A 20848-nucleotide genomic window follows, 5' to 3' on the forward strand; every position below is an offset into this window, starting at 1 on the left:
CTGAATTGAAATACTGATAAACATAAGAAAGCTCATAGACCTGTCTTTAATTTTTTACAATGTTTGTCCATTTTGTCTGTCTGTTTTTGTGAAATGAATGTCTGTTTCATTATGTAAAAATGAGGGTATATGTGGCAGGATACATTTAATTTAAATTGTTTTCTGATATGAAACTAATTGGAATTTTGAGTTTTTAGGTCTGGAGAAGCAGTCCTGGCCATGGACCGCCTGCTTAAAAGGTAAAAACATTTTAAACTATCTGACGCTCTAATCCTTAGCAGTACCATAATAATATTAGGTCAGTTCTTTATGATAACACCAGAAAGGGACAACCTCTCCCCTCAAAACATGATTTTAAGAGATGGTTTGACTTTTTCCAGTCAGGTTCAGAATGATCAAATTAGACTCAAATTTAACACAAGATTAAATGAACCTTAACGGAATTACTGGACTGGACTGAAATGGAGAAAACTTTAGCTAAATGAAACAAACTTTAGTTACTTGAAATAAATACAAAGTGTAATTTAAAAGGAAACTGTACGGTGTGTTTATAAAACTGGGTAAGACAAACTAAGATTATAAGACGTAACATGCCCTTCATTTCTGTGTTCATCAATTTCAATAAGCCTTCTAAATGGATAAGATTTTCCACAAGACTCAGTTACAGTTAAATGTAATTTAACCAGATTTAAAAAAATGGTATGTATGGTTCAGATTTAATACTTACATTCACCATTAAATGAACACAATACTCTGACCCTTTTTGATGCCTACACTACACATAAAAAGAGACCAATCGAGCTATGGAAATAGGTTAAAATAAGCACTAGAACTAATGAAATTAGCACTTGGCATTATTGGAATAATAGCAACTAATAAAAACTAGTGACCCCATTCTTAAATATAATAAGGACTTACTGCATTAGAACATATAGATGGATCTAAATAAAGCTAGATTAGAATAGAACATTCAGAGATATGGATCAGATGTTATAATCTTGCTGATGAATACCACAAAAATTGTTATGGAACCAGATGATTACAAGAGAGCAGCTTTATCATGGCCAAACAGAAACATTTGTAGGGGAGACTCAATGTCCTTCGATCTGATTTTGACTTTATTAAACCCTATCATGGCACATATTATGTATGGAAAGAAATAAAAGGTATAATTGGCAGCACTGACAACTGATTATTTCAAGGGTGACCCCTTGAGATGTACCATCTCATTTTTGATAGGGTCCTTGCAGAACAGAAGATAAATAACAGTAAAACGAATCAAACAAATGTGAAAAAATCACACAGGAATACCCACAACGTTCTCAAGGACCCACACACTCTCACACACACTCTCACAACCACCAGCATAGCAACCGCGTGGCACATAGACTTAACATAAAGACACAGAATAAGACAACATACATATGTTCATGTGCATATCTCTGTGAGGATTAAGTCCAGAATAAATTAACCTTTGTTCTTACTGAAAGCAAGAAAAAGATGTTTTAAAATAAAGTAAGTAAAGGTTTGAGGGGATGAAGATTAGTTTCTGTGGCATGGCCATAAATAACATCAGCGTGTTCTAGGATTGGCAGCACCAGTTGTGTGAAAAATCTTTTACGAGCTGGAAAGGAAAAACATTTTACAGAACAATAATGTGACAATTTTAAGGCAACAGGCTTCCGAACAATATTAAATTTAGGATTTTAACTCGACCAGTTAGACTCAGATTTTATCTGACTCCGTGATCTCATTCTTTCGGTCACTACCCAAAGCTCATGACCCTAGATGAGGATTGGAACGTAGATCGACCGGTAAATCAACAGTTTTGCTTTTTGACTTGGCTCTCTCTTCACCACAACAGACCGGTACAGTGCCTGCTGACGAAGCACCGATCCGTTTATCCCTCATTTGTGAACAAGGGAGTCCCCCGGAGGGGCGCTCTCCAACACCCCCTCCAAGGACTCCAAAAAGGGTGGGTAGTCTGAACTGCTCAATGCGGGAAAGCCCGGCCACCAGGTGCTTGCCAGCATGCCCCACCTCCAGGCTTGGCTCCAGAGTGGGGCCCCACTGACCCGTGTACGGGCGAGGGAACACTGTTTCCATTTATGGTAATCATCATAAGGGGTCTGTGGGCTCCGCTTTGTCTGATCCCTTACCTAGGACCTGTTTGCCTTGGGTGACCCTACCAGGGGCATAAAGCCCCTGACAACATAGCTCCTAGGATCATTGGGACACTCAAACCCCACCACCACCGTAAGGTGGCAGCCTAGGGAGGGGAGAGATTGAACTCAGCAACACACAAAAAAAAAACTTAGATTTCTATGCTTAAATCCACACAACCCATAATGAGTATGTCATGAAGTCTGACTCCGTGCTGTTTCATTGACGAATGCATTCAGTCAAACCCAACCAACCTGTCTGTGTGTGTGCATGAGCAGAAAACCACAGGAGAGATAGGTACACTCCAAATATGACTGAAAATAGAGAACGTATCTAAGCACGTGCCTGCAGACACTTAGGTGAAGAGCTAAAAAAACTGATTCTTATGAGGTCTGCTGTAAAAATTCAAACAAAAACTAATAACTTTTATCTAACCTAAATAAAACCTTGGTGTTAATTTTGACCAGGACATGTCATTTAAACCCCATATTAAACAGGTTTCTAAGATTTCCTTCTTTCATCTCCGGAACATTGCCAAAATTAGAAATATCCTGTCTGGGAGTGACCCTGAAAAACTAGTCCATGCATTTGTTACTTCAAGGCTGGACTATTGTAGTTCTTTACAATCAGGATGTCCACAAAATGCAGTTAAAAGCCTTCAGCTGATTCAAAATGCTGCAGCAAGAGTTCTGATGAAAATTAAAAAGAGAGATCATATTTCTCCTATTTTAGCTTCCATTCATTGGTTTCCTGTTAAATCCAGAATAGAATTAAAAATTCTCCTCCTCACATATAAAGCCCTTAATGATCTAGCTCCATCATACATCAGAGATCTGATTGTTCCATACGTTCCTAACAGAGCACTTCGTTCTCAGACTGCAGGTTTACTAGTTGTTCCTAGAGTCTCTAGAAGTAGAATGAGAGGCCGATCCTTTAGTTATCAGGCTCCTCTCCTGTGGAACCAGCTCCCAGTTTTAGTCCGTGAGGCAGAGACACTGTCTACTTTTAAGGCTAGGCTTAAAACTTTCCTTTTTGATAAAGCTTATAGTTAGAGTGGCATAGGTTATCCTGAACTATCTCTGTAGTTATGCTGCTATAGGCTTAGGCTGCTGGAGGACATAATGACCACTTTCACCCTCTTCGCTACATTCTCACACTACTCTCCATTATTGCATTATTTGCTGTTATTTCAGTTTTTAACTTTATGTTCTCCCTCTTTTCTCTTCCTAGAAGCTACACCTGGCCTGACTCTGTGTCTACCTGTGACACCTTTCTGGAGAGGGGCATCGTCCAAGCTTTTGCTGGCAACAACTTAATGCTCACCTTCTACCAATGATCCACTTGGCCCTGTCTTTCAGTGTTTAACCTTTTCTCTCTCCTAGACATGGCAATTGACTGAGCTTTTACTGTGACTAACTTTATGTGCCTTCTTTCAGACTCTATTTCTATTTCTTTTTGTGTCTCTGCTCTGTTCTCTCAAACCTCCAGTCGGTCGTGGCAGATGGCCGCTCACACTGAGCCTGGTTCTGGTTCTGTTGGAGGTTTCTTCCTGTTAAAAGGGAGTTTTTCCTCTCCACTGTCGCTACATGCATGCTCAGTATGAGGGATTGCTGCAAAGTCAACGCCAGTGACTGTCCACTGTCTCTACATGCTCATCCAGGAGGTGTGAATGCTGCAAGTCACTGACTGGATGCAATCTGCTGGGTTTCCTTAGATAGAAAAACGTTTTATCCAATTTGAATAAATAACTGAATCTGACTGCACTGTTCAATTGTTAGGATTAATTGGAATGTATGAACCTGACTGCTGTGAAGTGCCTTGAGACAACATGTGTTGTGAATTGGCGCTATATAAATAAACTGAATTGAAAACTGAAAATGTGGATTAAAGCTGTTTTGTACCAGTGACTCAGCTTCCCTAGTTAGAATTCAGTAGAATGATGACACTATCAATATTATCATCTTTTTTTTAGCACAAGATGTTTTATTAGTAAGAGTGGCTTGGAAACAATTTATACCAGTAAACTTGGAAGGATTATTAATTATTACTCCCAAGGATTATTAGTGTCATTTGATTTGTTTTTCTGTGTCTTTATCTGTTTTTCTTTGTGATTGTATTGTAATTGTTCTTCTTGTACAGTGCTTTGAATGTCTTGTTACTGAAAAGCGCTATATAAATAAACTTACCTTACCTTTCATAATAAAAGTTTGCAGTAGGGAGAAATTCTGAATCTTACTGTGCACAAAACAATTCAGATGTACGAAACTGTGCGTAGACTTGTCACCCCACACGTAGCCTTCATACATCCCAATTTGCAGTGGATTTGACGTAGTGAAGCTTAAAGCTTTGTTTAGTAGATTAAAAGTGTTACTATTGTTTTTACCATATGTGAAAATGAATTCTGTGTAGATTGTTCTGGGCATAAGTGAAAAGTCACTCTGAGCAGCATGCAAGGCCTGTCTGGGAACAAGGTAGATAAGGAAAGACTGATGAACTTGTTATTGTAGAAGTGAACTTGTAGGCTGGTTGGAAATAGTTCAGCCGGAAAGAATTTTGATATCTTGAATCCTGCCAGGTCGCTTTGACATTAGTTCAGCAGTCCAGTTTAGCTCAGGAATGAGGAGTTGACCAGAGTGATGAGATTGTTATGGTATATCTGTCGCAAAGACCAGTTTGATTTCCTGCAGATGTTTTCTGGTTTTGTATTCCTGGAACTGCGCTTGAGAATCAATGTTGTGAGTGCCAAAATGTGAGTAAGTGAAAGGGTACATCTGATCGGTCAAAAAGTCTCACATACACAACAATGATATGACTGTTGTATATATATATATATATATATATATATATATGTATATATATATATATATATATATATATCTTGACTCATGTAAGGGATTTTGGAATTCTTTGGGATTTTGTATGAAGATGTATTCAGAGATGTGTTCTGAATAAAACGTCCCTCGCGTCAGCTTTGAGAGAAAACCAGTTGTGTCTTCATCATTTTAAAATTCGTAAACTTTCTTCTCCCACAGTAGCCGCACATGGCGCCCGGTCCCCGCCGCTAAATACATACGCCAAGTAGTATAGATAGCCAGAAGTCACCCATCACATGTCCAAATAACCATGGCAACTGTGCTGTGACAGTCAAAGAACCGCTTCCTGTCAGCAGAAAAACGCTAAGAGAGACTTGTCACCACGCGCACTATGTCTACAACTTAAAATTTTTAAATCATTCAGGACGCCACATAAAAAATTTTTAAATCACCCAGAAACCAGCTCGGAGATGTTGCACGGTGTCTGCTTGAGGTTTGTTGCCAACACTTATGGATATGTTCAGTAATAACATATCTCTCCTACTTTTTACCACTGTCAGCCCTTCCAGGTCTCACCGTCCAGCTTCAAAAGTAAAGCGTGTGGCATCACGTCCATAGCGGTGAAGAGAGCAGAGGGGCCAGGTAACCAGTTTGGTTCGGGGGTTGTGGATATCCCACAGGTATATGTTCTCATGGGTTATCTGCATCATGCACTCCCCATAGATGTCCAGGTTGGGACAAGGAAGGAGGAACACATTGAATCGCTCTAACAAGAAAAAAAATGACAGGTTGTAAGGACACAATATTTTCACATTTGAAGACATTTTACCAATGTGAACAGCTGAAGAATCCTGCTGTGGACTGTGAATGAATGAAATCCCACTCCAAGGCTGAATGTCCCTACAATACATTTTTATTTTGTGAGTGTGTGTGTGTGTATGTGTGTGTTTGTGAAGTACCTGTGTGTTCACACTGTACTCCAGCAGCAAGCAAGTCAGGTTCTCCCATACTGATGTCATTCAGTCGCATACCAAGACACTCTATTGACAGCATCTTGCACCAGTCGTCTGCCTCCAGCTCTGATAAACACAACACTTCATGTGTTCTCCATCTTACTGTGTCAAAAGCCTTGCCCTCGAACAACTCAGCAAGGGTGTCCTGCAGCTGAGCTGAAGCTAGTAAACCTTGGAGTGTATGTGAGTTTGCTTACCTGATTCACAGGTGAAAGTGCGTGAGGTGTCATCTGCAAACACAATGGCAACTGCCTGTCGCTTGGTATCCCGAGGTAACCGGGTGATGTTCTTGACGTTACTAATTTCTGTCACCTAAATAAAAAGTTAAAAGCGAAGATGACTAATGTGACAAATTTAAAGATACAGTAAAATGCTAGAGTATTCAGTTTGTTGTGTTGCTACCTTAAACTTCAGTGTATTTTATTGAAATTTTATGTGGTAGGCCAACACCAAGCATGGCATGCATTTTTGTTGAGATGCCTTCACCTCTAAATAACATTCTGCCAAACAGATAGCCCTCAAAAGTCTCCTAGTTATTAAACATTGTCCGCCTATGTGTAATTTATTCTCTACTCAGCTGTTCTTATTTCATTTATTTATTTATATAACACTTTAAAACAACCGACTAAGGTGACCAAACCACTTAATAGTAAGATCACAAAATCACAGTGAAAATCACAAAACAGAAGGTCACAGAGGTTTGTCACAGAAGTGAACAAAGAGCATCATGAAGACCAAGGAACACAGTAAACATATCAGGGAGGAAGTTGTGGAGACGTTTAACACAAAGTTTGTCATGGTCCTTTTTTGTGTACCTTGGTTCTGTATTTAGGGTGGTGATAACTTTTTGCTTGTCACTCACTGTCTCAAATACATAGTTTATTTATTTGCTATATGATTCTTAATTTTTTTTTACTTGTGTTAGTTTTAAGCTTTCAGTTTAGTGAAATCCTTTTGGGTCCTCTTAGATCACTTTGTGTTCTGTTCTGTGTTTATTAGTCATTTTCCCTTAGCTCCTCAGTTCAGGACCTTAGCCACCTGAGGATTGTACTCACTGGGTTCTAATGTCACTAATCACCTGCCCAGCAGTTATATACATTGGGGTGAACAAGTATTTGATACACTGCCGATTTTGCAGGTTTTCCTACTTACAAAGCATGTAGAAGTCTGTAATTTTTATCATAGGTACACTTCAACTGTGAGTGACGAATCCAGAAAATGACATTGTGTGATTTTTAGGTAAGTAATTTGCATTTTATAGCATGACTTAAGTATTTGAAACATCAGAAAAACAAAACTTAATATTTGGTACAGAAACCTTTGTTTGCAATTCCAGATATCAGACGTTTCCTGTAGTTCTTGACCAGGTTTGCACACACTGCAGCAGGGATTTTGGACCACTCCTTCATACAGATCTTCTCCAGATCCTTCAGGTTTCGGGGCTGTCGCTGGGCAATACGGACTTTCAGCTCCCTCCAAAGTCTTTCGATTGGGTTCAGGTCTAGAGACTGGCTATGCCACTCCAGGACCTTGAGATGGTTCTTAAGGAGCCACTCCTTAGTTGCCCTAGCTGTGTGCTTCAGGTCGTTGTCATGCTGGAAGACCCAGCCACGACCCATCTTCAATGTCCTTACTGAGGAAAGGAGGTTGTTGGCTAAGATCATCCTATACATGGCCCCATCCATCCTCCCCTCAATACAGTACAGTCATCCTGTCCACTTTGCAGAGAAGCATCTCCAAAGAATGATATTTCCACTTTCATGCATCACCATGGTGTTCTTGGGGTGGTACTCATCCTTCTTCCTCCCTTTCAAACACGGCAGGTGGACTTTAGACGAAGAAGCTCTTTTTTGTTTCTCCACTGGATCATCCAGATGGTCATTGACAGACTTCAGACGGGCCTGGACATGCGCTGCTTTGAGCAGGGGGACCTCACGTGCGCTACAGGATTTTAATCCACGGCGGCGTAATGTGTTACTGATGGTCTTCTTTGAGACTGTGGTCCGAGCTCTCTTCAGGTCATTGACTAGGTCCTGCCGTGTAGTTCTGGGCAGATCCCTCACCTTCCTCATTATCATTGATGCCCCACAAGGTGGGACCTTGCATGGAGCCCCAGACTGAGGTAGATTGACCATCATCTTTAACTTCTTCCATTTTCTTATAATTGCTCCAACAGTTCTCACCAAGCTGCTTGGCTATTTTCCTGTAGTCCATTTGTTTGATTGACTGTGTGGACAGGTGTCTTTTATCCAGTTCCACCTACCCATGTCAGGGTTAGTATATAAAAAAATCTATGAAGCTCTGAGCGTCACATAAAGCACTGTTCAATCTATCAGTTCAGTATGCCACAACTGCAAACCTACCAAAAGGGGCCATTCAACTAAACCAGACATGTCAGGCTCAGGCTCGCAGGCCACATCTGGCCCATTATATAATTGTATTTGGCCCATGGAATAATTTCATATGTCTGTTATTAATGGTCCACCAGAAAGTTATAAAGCGCTGACACCAATTACACTACATACCTCACAATGCAGTACAACAGCTACTCATGCCCTTTTCCGCTTTGCCAACAACAGCAAACAAACTTACCCCAACTCTGTTCCCAAATGAACATTGTCGGGCCCAGCCATGGGAGGAACAAAAAGGACTGAACTACACATAGAGAACAAAAGAGAGTGGTAAAAAATTTGAATCCCATTTTCAGCACCTAGGAAGGAGGAGTATTAAAGAGAAAGAAAAGGACGGCAATGAAACCGCAACACTGCGCACATGCACCAGTCCAAGCAGACGCTTGCCCTAGTCACCAAATCTTCTCCATTTATCGGACCTGCTTAACTCACTGGCCCTATCACACGTCGTCCTTTTCATCAAAATTGTTCAAGTAGGAGGTTTTGTCTGGGCATTAAAACTGTTATAGGATATATAGGCATAGGAATCGGGGGGGTCTGGGCGGATGTGTGGGAGACAGGTGCATTTGCCCCTCCAAAAAAATTATACCGCGGAGGAGAAAAATACTTGATTTAAAATTTTTTATCTCACGTATTTTTATTTTGAAAGTGCAACGCATTGTGACATCACTGGCTCAACCCTCCCTTAGCTGCTCTGAGTGTTTGGGAAGAGACCTCTGAGTGAGCTAAAACTGTCTGTAGGGAATATTGTCATGAATATCAGAATCAGAATCAACTTTATTGCCAAGTTCGTACATACTAACAAGGAATTTGACTCCGGTACACTTTGCTCTTTGGTTTTGTTTTTGCATTACAGAATATACATATTTACAATGTACAATATACACATTTATAATAAGAAGGTGCATTTGCAACATCTGTATGCTGTTGTTTTGTACTCTATTGAATGTTCAACAGAGAAACAGCCTGGGGGAAGAAACTGTCTCTGTGGCGGCTGGTTTTAGTGAACAGTGCTCTGTAGAGGCTGTCTGAAGGTAAAGCTCTGAACAGTTTATGTGCAGGGTGTGTGGGGTCTGCAGAGATTTTAGCAGCTCTTTTCCTGACCCTAGACCTGTATAAGTCCTGGATGGAGGGAAGGTCAGCCCTGATTATTCTCTCTGCATTCCTGATTATTCATTGCATGCACCTGTTCTGTTTTGTGGATGAGCCAAACCACACTGAGATGGATGAAGACAGGACAGATTGAATGATGGCAGTGTAGAAGATGACCAGCAGCTCCTGTGGAAGGTTGAACTTCTTGAGTTGCCTCAAGAAGTACAGTCTCTGCTGGGCCTTCTTTTGAACAGTGTCTATGTGTGAAGACCATCTCAGGTCCTCAGAGATGGTGGTTCCTAGGAACCTGAAGTGGTCCACGGCCGATACAGTGTTGTTGAGGATGGTGAGGGGGGTGTATGGGGGTGGTGTTTTCCGAAGGTCCACCACCATTTCCACAGTCTTGAGTGGGTTGAGTTCAAGGTAGTTCTGACTGCACCAGTGTACCAGCCGATCCACCTGCTGTCTGTATGCAGACTCATCACCGTCCTGGATCAGTCCAATGACAGTGGTGTCATCTGCAAACTTAATGAGTTTCACGGACGAGTCCGCTGAGGTGCAGTCATTTGTGTACAGAGAGAAGAGGAGTGGGGATAGAACACACCCCTGGGGGGCACCAGTACTTATTGATCTGGATCGGGAGAAGATGCTCCCCAGTCTCACCTGCTGCTGTCGGTCCGTCAGGAAGCTGTTGATCCACTGACAGGTGGAGGCTGGGACGTTGAGCTGGGTGAGCTTCTGGTGGAGGATGTCTGGTATGATGGTGTTGAAGGCCGAGCTGAAGTCTACAAACAGGATCCTGGCGTACGTCCCTGGGTGGTCGAGGTGTTGCAGGATGAAGTGTAGGCCTAAGTTAACAGCATCATCTGCCGACCTGTTTGCTCGGTAAGCAAATTGCAGGGGGTCCAGCAGGGGGCCTGTGATGTTATTCAGGTGCTTCAACACCAGCCCCTCAAAGGATTTCATGACCACAGACGTCAGGGCTACAGGCCTGTAGTCATTTAATCCTAGGATGGTGGGTTTCTTGGGAACCGGGATGATGGTGGATCGTTTGAGGCAGGAGGGGACCTCACATTTCTCCAATGACTTGTTGAAGATCCTTGTGAAGATCGGAGTGAGTTGATTTGCACAGGCTTTCAGGCATGATGGGGAGACGTTATCAGGTCCTCCAGCTTTCTTTGTTTTCATGCGCTGAAAGAGCCTGTTTACCTCTTCCTCGGAGATCTTTAGTGCAGGGAGAGGATCTGATGGTGGGGGGTTGGTTGTTTTACGGGTCAAATTTGTTCCTGAATGGGATGTGGAGGAGATGGTTTGAGGTGTGAATTGCTTCTTGTCATGTCTGCAGTAGAAGCCATTCAGACGGTTGGCCAGACGAGGATTCTGTTCAGCATGGGTGGAGGGGCTCCTGTAGTCAGGTTTCTCAGACCGGTCCATACAGCTGAAGTGTCACTAGTAGAAAGGATGTTCTTAAGCTTCTCACTGTAGCTTCTCTTAGCTGCTTTGATCTCCTTTGTTAGTTTGTTCCTGGCCTGCCTGTTCCGCGCCCAATCTCCACTGCTGTGAGCTTCTTCCTTTTCCCTGCGCAGGTTCCTGAGATGTGGAGTAAACCATGGCTTGTTATTCCCAAAGGTGCAGAAGGTCTTGGTCCGCACACACATGTCCTCACAGAAACTGATGTATGATGTCACCACATCAGTTAGTTGGTTTAAGTCAGTGGCTGAGGTTTCAAAAACAGTTCAGTCTGTGCATTCACAGCAGGCCTGTAGCATCTGCTTTGATTCCTCAGTCCACTTCTTAACAGTGTGAACCTTGGGTTTGGAAGCTCTTAGTTTCTGTCTGTAGGTTGGGATGAGGTGGATTAGATAATGATCTGAAAAACCCAGAGCATCCCTGGTAACAGCATGATATGAGTCCTTTAAAGCTGTGTAACAATGGTCCAGTGTGTTTTGGTCTCTGGTGGGACACTTAATATTCCGTCTGTACTTGGGGAGTTCATTAGAGAGGTTTGCTCTGTTAAAATCTCCCAGTATTATGATGAAAGAGTCCGTGTATTTTTTCTCCACGTCTGTAATCAGCTCAGCGAGATGTTTTTCAGCAGCAGAAGTGCAGCCATGCGGTGGAAAATATGAGCCAATTATTATAAACGAGGAAAACTCTCTCGGTGAATAAAACAGTTTACAGATTATGGAAAATGACTCCAGATCCGGACTACATGTTTTTCCCAGCACTTTTACGTCTCTGCACCAACCTTCATTTATATAAAAGCAGATTCCGCCTCCTCGCTTCTTCCCCGATAGCTCCGCGCTGCGATCCGCTCTGAGCAGCTGGAAGTCCGGCATCAGCAGTGCGCGGTCCGGGATGTTTTCACTCAGCCATGTCTCGGTGAAGCAGAGAACCGCTGATCCGCGGAGGTCTGAGTTTTTACCGGTGAGGAGAAGCAGCTCGTCCATCTTGTTGTTTAGAGAGCGGACATTTGCCAGGTGGATTGAAGGCAGTGGTGTGCAAAGTCCTCTTTTGCGGAGCTTTATCAGCGCGCCAGCACGCTTTCCCTTTTGACGCTTTTGGCGCAGTATCCCTATATTGCCGCAGCTCCACTTGCCAGGAGCTCAGTGAACCTCGGATCGATGAAAGATGGTGGAAAAAATCCCAAGAGAGGACTCTCTGATGTTGAGAAGTTTTTCTCTACTGAATGAGACCACAGGATTGTGGCTCGAAACACATAAAAACACATGGCTGGTTTATAACGTCTTGTTAGCTTACATTAATATTTAGAAACCAAATCTTTTAAGTTATGTAATCTTAATCCTGGGATGGGCACGCTTCAATTATTGAGCTGCTAACTTCGTCAGGCTTCCCAAGTAACGTCAACACCATCCAAAAATGTTTTGTCATCTTATTTCAGCAAAATGCCACCACAACAGAAAAGGCTTTAACAACAGCAGGACTTACTTTGTTTTCTTAAAATGAGTGATGTCAGTGAGTAACGGTTACACGTCACAAGGTCAACACCTAATCATACTCGGCTATTTATCTTGTCTGACATTATATTAGATATTATGTGTAACAATGTCTTATCAGGAGAATGATAGTATATGAGTAGTGAGGCAGTTAAAGCAATAAAAACTGGAGAGACGGAGGATGCTTGTGTGAGGTCTAGAATGATTACAGATAAAAATATTATTAGAGCCACCGGCAGCTTCAGGGTGGGGGGTAAGATTTAAAAATCACATTGTTGATAGAATAGATCCAGAAAGGAGAACAGATGAGGACTGATGTCAGGTTGATTTTTTTTAAGATAATTTTTTCATCATTATTTCTTTATTTCCACAGTACTATAAAGGTTTGGGTTAGAATATGAGATTATCAGCTGCACTAGAACATCCCACTAGTGTTCTGCACATTTATTTGGTGAAATGCTGCTCCATAGTAACCGAGAGGTGGATTTGTTTTCCCCATTTATTTTTAAAATGTGCCGCCTTTATGCTCAGGGGCAGTACCTTAGACATGCATCTCTGAAGCTATTTTGTATGTTTAGGAGCAGCAATGCAGCAGCTCAAACTGAAAAGAGGATGGTACAGGACTGGAGGCGAGGGCTTAAAATAAATCAGTAAACACTTGTAATTTCAGGGTTAGGTTATGCTATTAACAGATTTGACTGTATAAGTCTAAACACATCTGCAAATCAGTTGTTGCTTTTTTATTTTTTGTCAGTCAAATACTGATACTGTATATTAGCATATGTAATGCCGTAATGCCATGCAGGGACATTAGGGGTTTGAGGCATTTTTGACCAATAAAACATGTTAAACCATTTACGGATCTGTAAGGTTTCCAATATGTGGCAGTGGTCCCCAACCTTTATATCACCACGGACCGGTCAATTTTACTCCGGGCCGGGGTGTGGGGGGTTGAACCGTCATGTAGGTGTGCCCGCTGAGACTCACAAAATATGCAGCTGCTCTGTTCTGCATATTTCTGCTGTTTTTTAAGGAGAAATATTACTGTGAGAGCCAAGAGCAGCTCATTCTACACAGATTTTATGGCCTTCTATTAATACTTTTGGAACGGCGTCAACGAATGCGAGGTACAAGCAAGAGACGGCGCTCTCTCCCACAACGTGTTGCTAAGCAACGCCCAGCTGAACAGGTATAATTTTATAACTTTATACATCTTTGATACCAGCGACAATAGCTTGTTAAATTCGAAGAGATGTTTTGTTCCGTTTAAAGCGAACCAAAAGTAGCAGGAGTGAATCCACCTGCATCTTATTGCATCATATTGGATCAGAGATGGTCAAGAAGCTGAGTACAGGAAGGTGGTGGACCACTTTGTGGCAAGGTGTGGAAACAATCATCTCATTTTGAACGTGACTAAAACAAAGGAGATGATTGTAGATTTTAAGAGAAACAGGAATAAGTTAAAAACTATTTCTATCATGGGAGAAGAAGTGGAGGTGGTGGAGGAGTATAAATACCTCGGTGTTCACCTGGACAACAGACTGGAGAGGAGATGCAACTGTGAAGCCATCTACAAGAAGGGACAGAGCAGACTGTACTTCTTGAGGAAGCTTAGGTCATTCAGTGTTTGCACCAAGATGCTGCATATCTTCTATAAGTCTGTTGTGGAGAGTGTGATCTCTTCTCCATCATCTGCTGGGGAAGCAGCATCAGAGCCAGGGACTTAAAAAAGCTCAACAAGCTGATAAAGATGGCTGGTTCTGTTCTGGGGACTCCTCTGGAACCTCTGGAGATCATTGTGGAAAGACGGATTCTTCATAAAATGAAGAACATTATGGAGAACCTTGAGCATCCTCTTCATGAGACTGTCCTACAACAACAGAGTGTCTTCAGTCAGAGGCTTCTTCAGATCTGCTGTAAGACGGAGCGCTACAAGAGATCCTTCCTGCCCACAGCCATCAGCATCTACAACGTCTCTTTGAGGAAACCTTCATAATATGAGCTACAACAACATTTAATTTCCCTTTGGGATTAATAAAGTATTTTTGAATTGAATTGAATTGAATTTATAAACAGACCTTTAGTCAAGCTGTGGCCCTCTATGTTGTCCCATCATCTGAGAAAAACACGGTCCCGGTCTTCATTTGCCGTCCTCAGCACAAAACTCAGCCGTAATTTGGTCCAATGCTTCAGCCATGGTTTAAAACTTTTTTCGGAAAGCCATTGGGCTTAAAAAACCAAATAATCCAACACGAGAAATTATAAAAAAAAACAAAAAAACACATACACGCTCAGCCGCATAATCGGTTCTGCCCGGTTTGAACTCGATGTGGATTTTTGAAATACGCGGTGCTAACCCTAACCTTAACCCATAACTAGAGTTTGGATGGGTATAGAGTTTGATCTACTTAACTCAAATAATCATAAACCTACAGAAGAGTTAATTAACACCATGTACAGTTTGAGCCTTTTTCCCAAAATCACTAGACCCAGCAGGATCACACTCAACAGTGCCACATTAATAGATAATATATTTACTAATATCTTAGATAATAATACAATAAGTGGATTAATTATTCAGCATATTAGTGATCATCTTCCAGTCTTTGTTGTTAGTGACAATTTCTATATAAAAAATAAGAATAAAAGTAATCCACACTTTAAAAGAGTAAGAACAGAGGAATCACTCATATCTTTCAAAGATGATTTACTGAAACACAACTGGGAGTCTGTTTTGCAAGAAGATAATGTTGATATAGCATATGAAAATTTTCTAAGTACTTTTAAAGTATTATATGATAAAAACTGTCCATTAATAATGTACTCTCACAAAAACAAATACTCAGAAGCTCCATGGATGACAAAGGGTTTACAAAATGCCTGCAAAAAAAAGAACAAACTTTATAGAGATTTCATAAAGTATAGATCCTTAGAGGTGAAAAATAAATATAATAAATATAAGAATAAGTTAACTGCTATTCTACGAATAGCTAAACAGGATTACTACAGTAAAATATTAGATAGAAATAAGATAAACATCAAAGGGATTTGGAATGTATTAAATAATATTATCAAGAAAAACTCGGGAAAAATTAATTTTCCGCAGTTTTTTATAGATAATGATGGCAAATTGGAGGAGAGTAATGACGTTGTTCATAATTTCAATACATTTTTTGTGACTGTGGGACCCAAACTGGCAGAAAAATCCCTGATCCTGCAACAACTGGAGCTCTGAATGAAACATTAATCAGTAGAAATCCTTTTTCTATGTTTCTCACTGCGGTGGGAGGAAAATAAATTATAGATATTGTCAATAAATGTAAAAGCAAAAGGTCAACAGATTGTGATGGTATTGATATGACAATAATCAAGAAGGTAATTGAGGAAATTATCCACCCTCTGACTTATATCTGTAATCTGTCACTTCAATCGAGTAAATTTCCAGAAAAGATGAAAATTGCCAAAGTTATTCCACTCTATAAAAATGGGGACAGACACCATTTCACAAATTATAGGCCTGTTTCTCTACTTCCACAGTTTTCCAAAATTTTGGAGAAATTATTTGTGAGTAGACTAGATACATTCATTAATAAACATAATCTGCTTTCTGAAAGTCAGTATGGATTCAGATCACAAAGATCTACAGCAATGGCAGTCATGGAATTGATAGAGGAAGTCACTGGCGCCTTAGATAATAAGAAATCGGCAGTTGGTGTATTTATTGATCTCAAAAAAGCTTTTGACACAATAAATCATGAAATATTAATTACAAAATTGGAGTGTTATGGCATACGGGGAGTAGTTCTGCACTGGATGGAAAGTTATCTAAGCAACAGGCAACAATTTGTGCAAATGGGTGACTGCCAGTCACCATGCTTGGACATTGTTTGTGGTGTCCCCCAGGGGTCAGTACTGGGGCCAAAATTGTTTATTATTTACATTAATGACATCTGTAAAGTTTCTAAAATACTTAAATTTGTTTTGTTTGCAGATGATACTAATATCTTTTGTACAGGTGATAATTTGGATCAGCTTATGGCTGAAATCAACTTAGAATTATGTCAACTTAAGATATGGTTTGCTATTAACAAATAATCATTACATTTGGATAAAACCAAGTTTATGTTGTTTGGAAACTGCGGAAGAAGAACAGATGTTCAGATCCTAATAGATAATATAGCAGTAGAGAGAGTTAAGGAAATTAAGTTTTTGGGAGTAATGATAGACAATAAGATTTGCTGGAGACCTCATATAAAATACATTCAAACAAAAATATCCAGAAGTATTGCTGTTCTCAGCAAAGCTAAATATTTTCTAAATCATGATGCTCTTCATATTCTGTATTGTTCACTTATATTACCTTACTTGAGCTATTGTGTGGAAATATGGGGCAACACCTATAAAACCTCACTGCGACCGTTATGCACATTACAAAAAAGGGCCATCAGAAGGGTTCATAAGGCAGGATTCCACGACCATACTAACATACTATTTATAGAGTCCCGCCTCCTCAAACTCCCAGATCTGGTAGAATTTCAAACAGCTCAGCTGATGTATAAAGCTAGAAATAAACAACTACCAGAAAATATTCAAAAGCTGTACACTGATAGAGTGGGGGGTTATGACTATAGGGAAAATCTCAATTTCAGAACCTTGAGGGTTCGAACCACCATGAAGAGAATTTGCATTTCAGTCATTGGTGTGAAGGTCTGGAATAAACTCCAAAAAGAGCTGAAGCAATGTCCAAGCATGAGTCTGTTTAAAAAAAGACTAAAACTGATGTTTCTCGCCATGTACTGGGATGAAGAGGTGAGGTGAATGGTATCTCATCTGAGCAATGTATGTATGTATGTGTGTGTGTGTGTGTGTGTGTGTGTGTGTCTGTGTGTCTGCATGGGGTGCATGGGGGTGCTGGGCCCTCTTCTCTGCTTCTGGTCCTCTGTGGCTGCAGCCTGACGCTGCAGTTGTTGCAGCCTGGTTTCTCTCGCTGCTCCTCACTCTGTGCCTCGTGGTGGTGGGGGGCAGGACGGGGTTCAGGGGACTCTTGTGGACGGCTTGGTAGTTCAGGGGGGTCCTGGGGATCTTGTCCGCCTCTTTGCGCTGTGGGGTGGGGGGTTGGGATTGGTGGGGGGAGCTGGTGGTGGTGGAGCTGTGGTGTTGGATTGTGGCTCTGATGATTTGGGGGGGGGTCTCTAAGTGCCGATATACAAGAATGTGAATGTGGATTTAGGCCTAATGTGTGGTGTGTTTCTGTGTGTGTAGGTATGCATGTGTGCAGTTACATGTACATATGTGGAGGTACATGTTTGTCTGTATGTGTACATGTGTATATGTATGTATATGTGTATATGTATATGTATGTGTGTATGTGTATATACAGGTCCTTCTCAAAATATTAGCATATTGTTATAAAGTTCATTATTTTCCATAATGTAATGATGAAAATTTAACATTTATATATTTTAGATTCATTGCACACTAACTGAAATATTTCAGGTCTTTTATTGTCTTAATACGGATGATTTTGGCATACAGCTTATGAAAACCCAAAATTCCTATCTCACAAAATTAGCATATCATTAAAAGGGTCTCTAAACGAGCTATGAACCTAATCATCTGAATCAACGAGTTAACTCTAAACACCCGCAAAAGATTCCTGAGGCCTTTAAAACTCCCAGCCTGGTTCATCACTCAAAACCCCAATCATGGGTAAGACTGCCGACCTGACTGCTGTCCAGAAGGCCCCTATTGACACCTTCAAGCAAGAGGGTAAGACACAGAAAGACATTTCTGAACGAATAGGCTGTTCCCAGAATGCTGTATCAAGGCACCTCAGTGGGAAGTCTGTGGGAAGGAAAAAGTGTGGCAGAAAACGCTGCACAACGAGAAGAGGTGACCGGACCCTAAGGAAGATTGTGGAGAAGGGCCGATTCCAGACCTTGGGGGACCTGCGGAAGCAGTGAACTGAGTCTGGAGTAGAAACATCCAGAGCCACCGTGCACAGGCGTGTGCAGGAAATGGGCTACAGGTGCCGCATTCCCCAGGTCAAGCAACTTTTGAACCAGAAACAGCGGCAGAAGCGCCTGACCTGGGCTACAGAGAAGCAGCACTGGACTGTTGCTCAGTGGTCCAAAGTACTTTTTTCGGATGAAAGCAAATTCTGCATGTCATTCGGAAATCAAGGTGCCAGAGTCTGGAGGAAGACTGGGGAGAAGGAAATGCCAAAATGCCAGAAGTCCAGTATCAAGTACCCACAGTCAGTGATGGTCTGGGGTGCCGTGTCAGCTGCTGGTGTTGGTCCACTGTGTTTTATCAAGGGCAGGGTCAATGCAGCTAGCTATCAGGAGATTGTGGAGCACTTCATGCTTCCATCTGCTGAAAAGCTTTATGGAGATGAAGATTTCATTTTTCAGCACGACCTGGCACCTGCTCACAGTGCCAAAACCACTGGTAAATGGTTTACTGACCATGGTATCACTGTGCTCAATTGGCCTGCCAACTCTCCTGACCTGAACCCCATAGAGAATCTGTGGGATATTTTGAAGAGAACGTTGAGAGACTCAAGACCCAACACTCTGGATGAGCTAAAGGCCGCTATCAAAGCATCCTGGGCCTCCATAAGACCTCAGCAGTGCCACAGGCTGATTGCCTCCACGCCACGCCGCATTGAAGCAGTCATTTCTGCCAAAGGATTCCCGACCAAGTATTGAGTGCATAACTGTACATGATTATTTGAAGGTTGACGTTTTTTGTATTAAAAACACTTTTCTTTTATTGGTCGGATGAAATATGCTAATTTTGTGAGATAGGAATTTTGGGTTTTTATGAGCTGTATGCCAAAATCATCCGTATTAAGACAATAAAAGACCTGAAATATTTCAGTTAGTGTGCAATGAATCTAAAATATATGAATGTTAAATTTTCATCATTACATTATGGAAAATAATGAACTTTATCACAATATGCTAATATTTTGAGAAGGACCTGTATGTGTGTGTGTATGTATGCATGTATATATATGCATGTATGTGTGTATGTATGTGTATGTGTATGTATGTATATATATGTATATATATATATGTGTATATGTATATATATGTACATATATATATATGTGTATATGTATATATATGTATATATATAAATAATTGTGTATATATATTTATTTATTAGTTTTTGGTTTGTGAATTCTAAGTCCTAAGTTTAATTATTTCTTGTGCGGCCCGGTACCAATTGATCCACGGATAACAGACCATGTTTTCCAAAGTTTATGAATAGTAAAGAGTGACTTTACTCTTGCAATGTTGTGCTAATTAGTTTTTTTATCAGTCTTTCCTTTCATCTCCTCCCACTAACCTGCATAAAATAAGTCCACATAGTCCCCTACAGGTGCTAAATTGTGTCTCCATTATCACAAAAGCTAAAGCCAAAGCTCTGCTAATGCTAAAACGGTAGCCACCATTTTTAGGGTTCCAAGCCCGTGGGAGCGAGCGAAGGCCATGCAAGGCATGTGTGGAGATGAAAAGGAAATGCAGGGACATAAATAAACACTCATATTGTTCCTTCTATAGTCATGGTCATCTACAATTATTTTAGGAAGTTTATGGAAAATTATGGATTTTTATGCATGATTTGTTTTATTTATGGGTGATTATAGGCTTGTAATGCATAAATAACAATTTATAATTTTTATGTTGAAAACCCATTACAGCCAGGGACATTCTAAACAATGCATATTATTGCAGATATATATCTGGTTAATTAAGAATACTTGAATTTTTTGACAAACTGTTTTTTTTCAGCTCACTTACACAGCTGATTAAACAATCTTTTTACACAACAAAGGTAGGCAGTTTGGCTGGATTTCACTCCAGACTAGAGTCTGCACTTTGGCACTTCTAGGGTTAAGCCAATCCTCTGCAGCCCTTCACATGTGGTCTGGTAGTGGTTTAGAGCTTTGACATGTTCCAGAGGTTGTGGGTTCAATTACTGGGTAGGCTATATGTGTAGGCTGTGTGTGTTTTGTCTCACACGAGTATTAGACTCAATACTGCCTGTTATGTCTTAAAGACTTTTCCAGCATTAATCACACACTCTTATTCCACAAATACTACTATGAGAAAATTGCCATATAACATTCTATCCCTAACATTCCCATTGAATCCACATGACTTGAATAGTCAATGGTTAAGAGTGTAGCTTGTGGTATGAAAGGTTGCTGGTTTGAATCTCAGAATTGCCAGTAGTTTTTATTTTGTGATTTTTATCACACACACTGAGTTATGTGACTATATTGTGGACTACGTTTCAAAGCTTGCCTCAGCGTTAAATAACATTAAAGCTCATATCATTAACACTAAATATGGTATGTTGACATGCTGTCTTTTAAGCCAATCCTT

At 40.8% G+C, this 20848-nt stretch overlaps 1 protein-coding gene across 5 annotated transcripts in view; it reads right to left on the bottom strand.

Moving 5' to 3' along the window:
- Positions 1-20848, bottom strand: part of dok4 (docking protein 4) — a 132088-nt gene that overhangs the window by 23238 nt on the left and 88002 nt on the right. For all 5 annotated transcript variants that reach the window (XR_007037830.1, XM_047362271.1, XM_047362269.1 and 2 more), the window contains 3 exons: positions 6187-6301; positions 5936-6055; positions 5553-5742 (listed from right to left, as the gene is read on the bottom strand). Coding sequence is in view for 4 of the 5 variants with exons in the window: in XM_047362271.1 (XP_047218227.1) it covers positions 5553-5742; positions 5936-6055; positions 6187-6301 (425 nt within the window). In the remaining variant the exon portion in view is untranslated. The remainder of the gene's footprint in view (positions 1-5552; positions 5743-5935; positions 6056-6186; positions 6302-20848) is intronic.

This window comes from Girardinichthys multiradiatus, chromosome 4 (assembly GCF_021462225.1).
Source record: "Girardinichthys multiradiatus isolate DD_20200921_A chromosome 4, DD_fGirMul_XY1, whole genome shotgun sequence".
NCBI classification, from domain to species: domain Eukaryota; kingdom Metazoa; phylum Chordata; class Actinopteri; order Cyprinodontiformes; family Goodeidae; genus Girardinichthys; species Girardinichthys multiradiatus.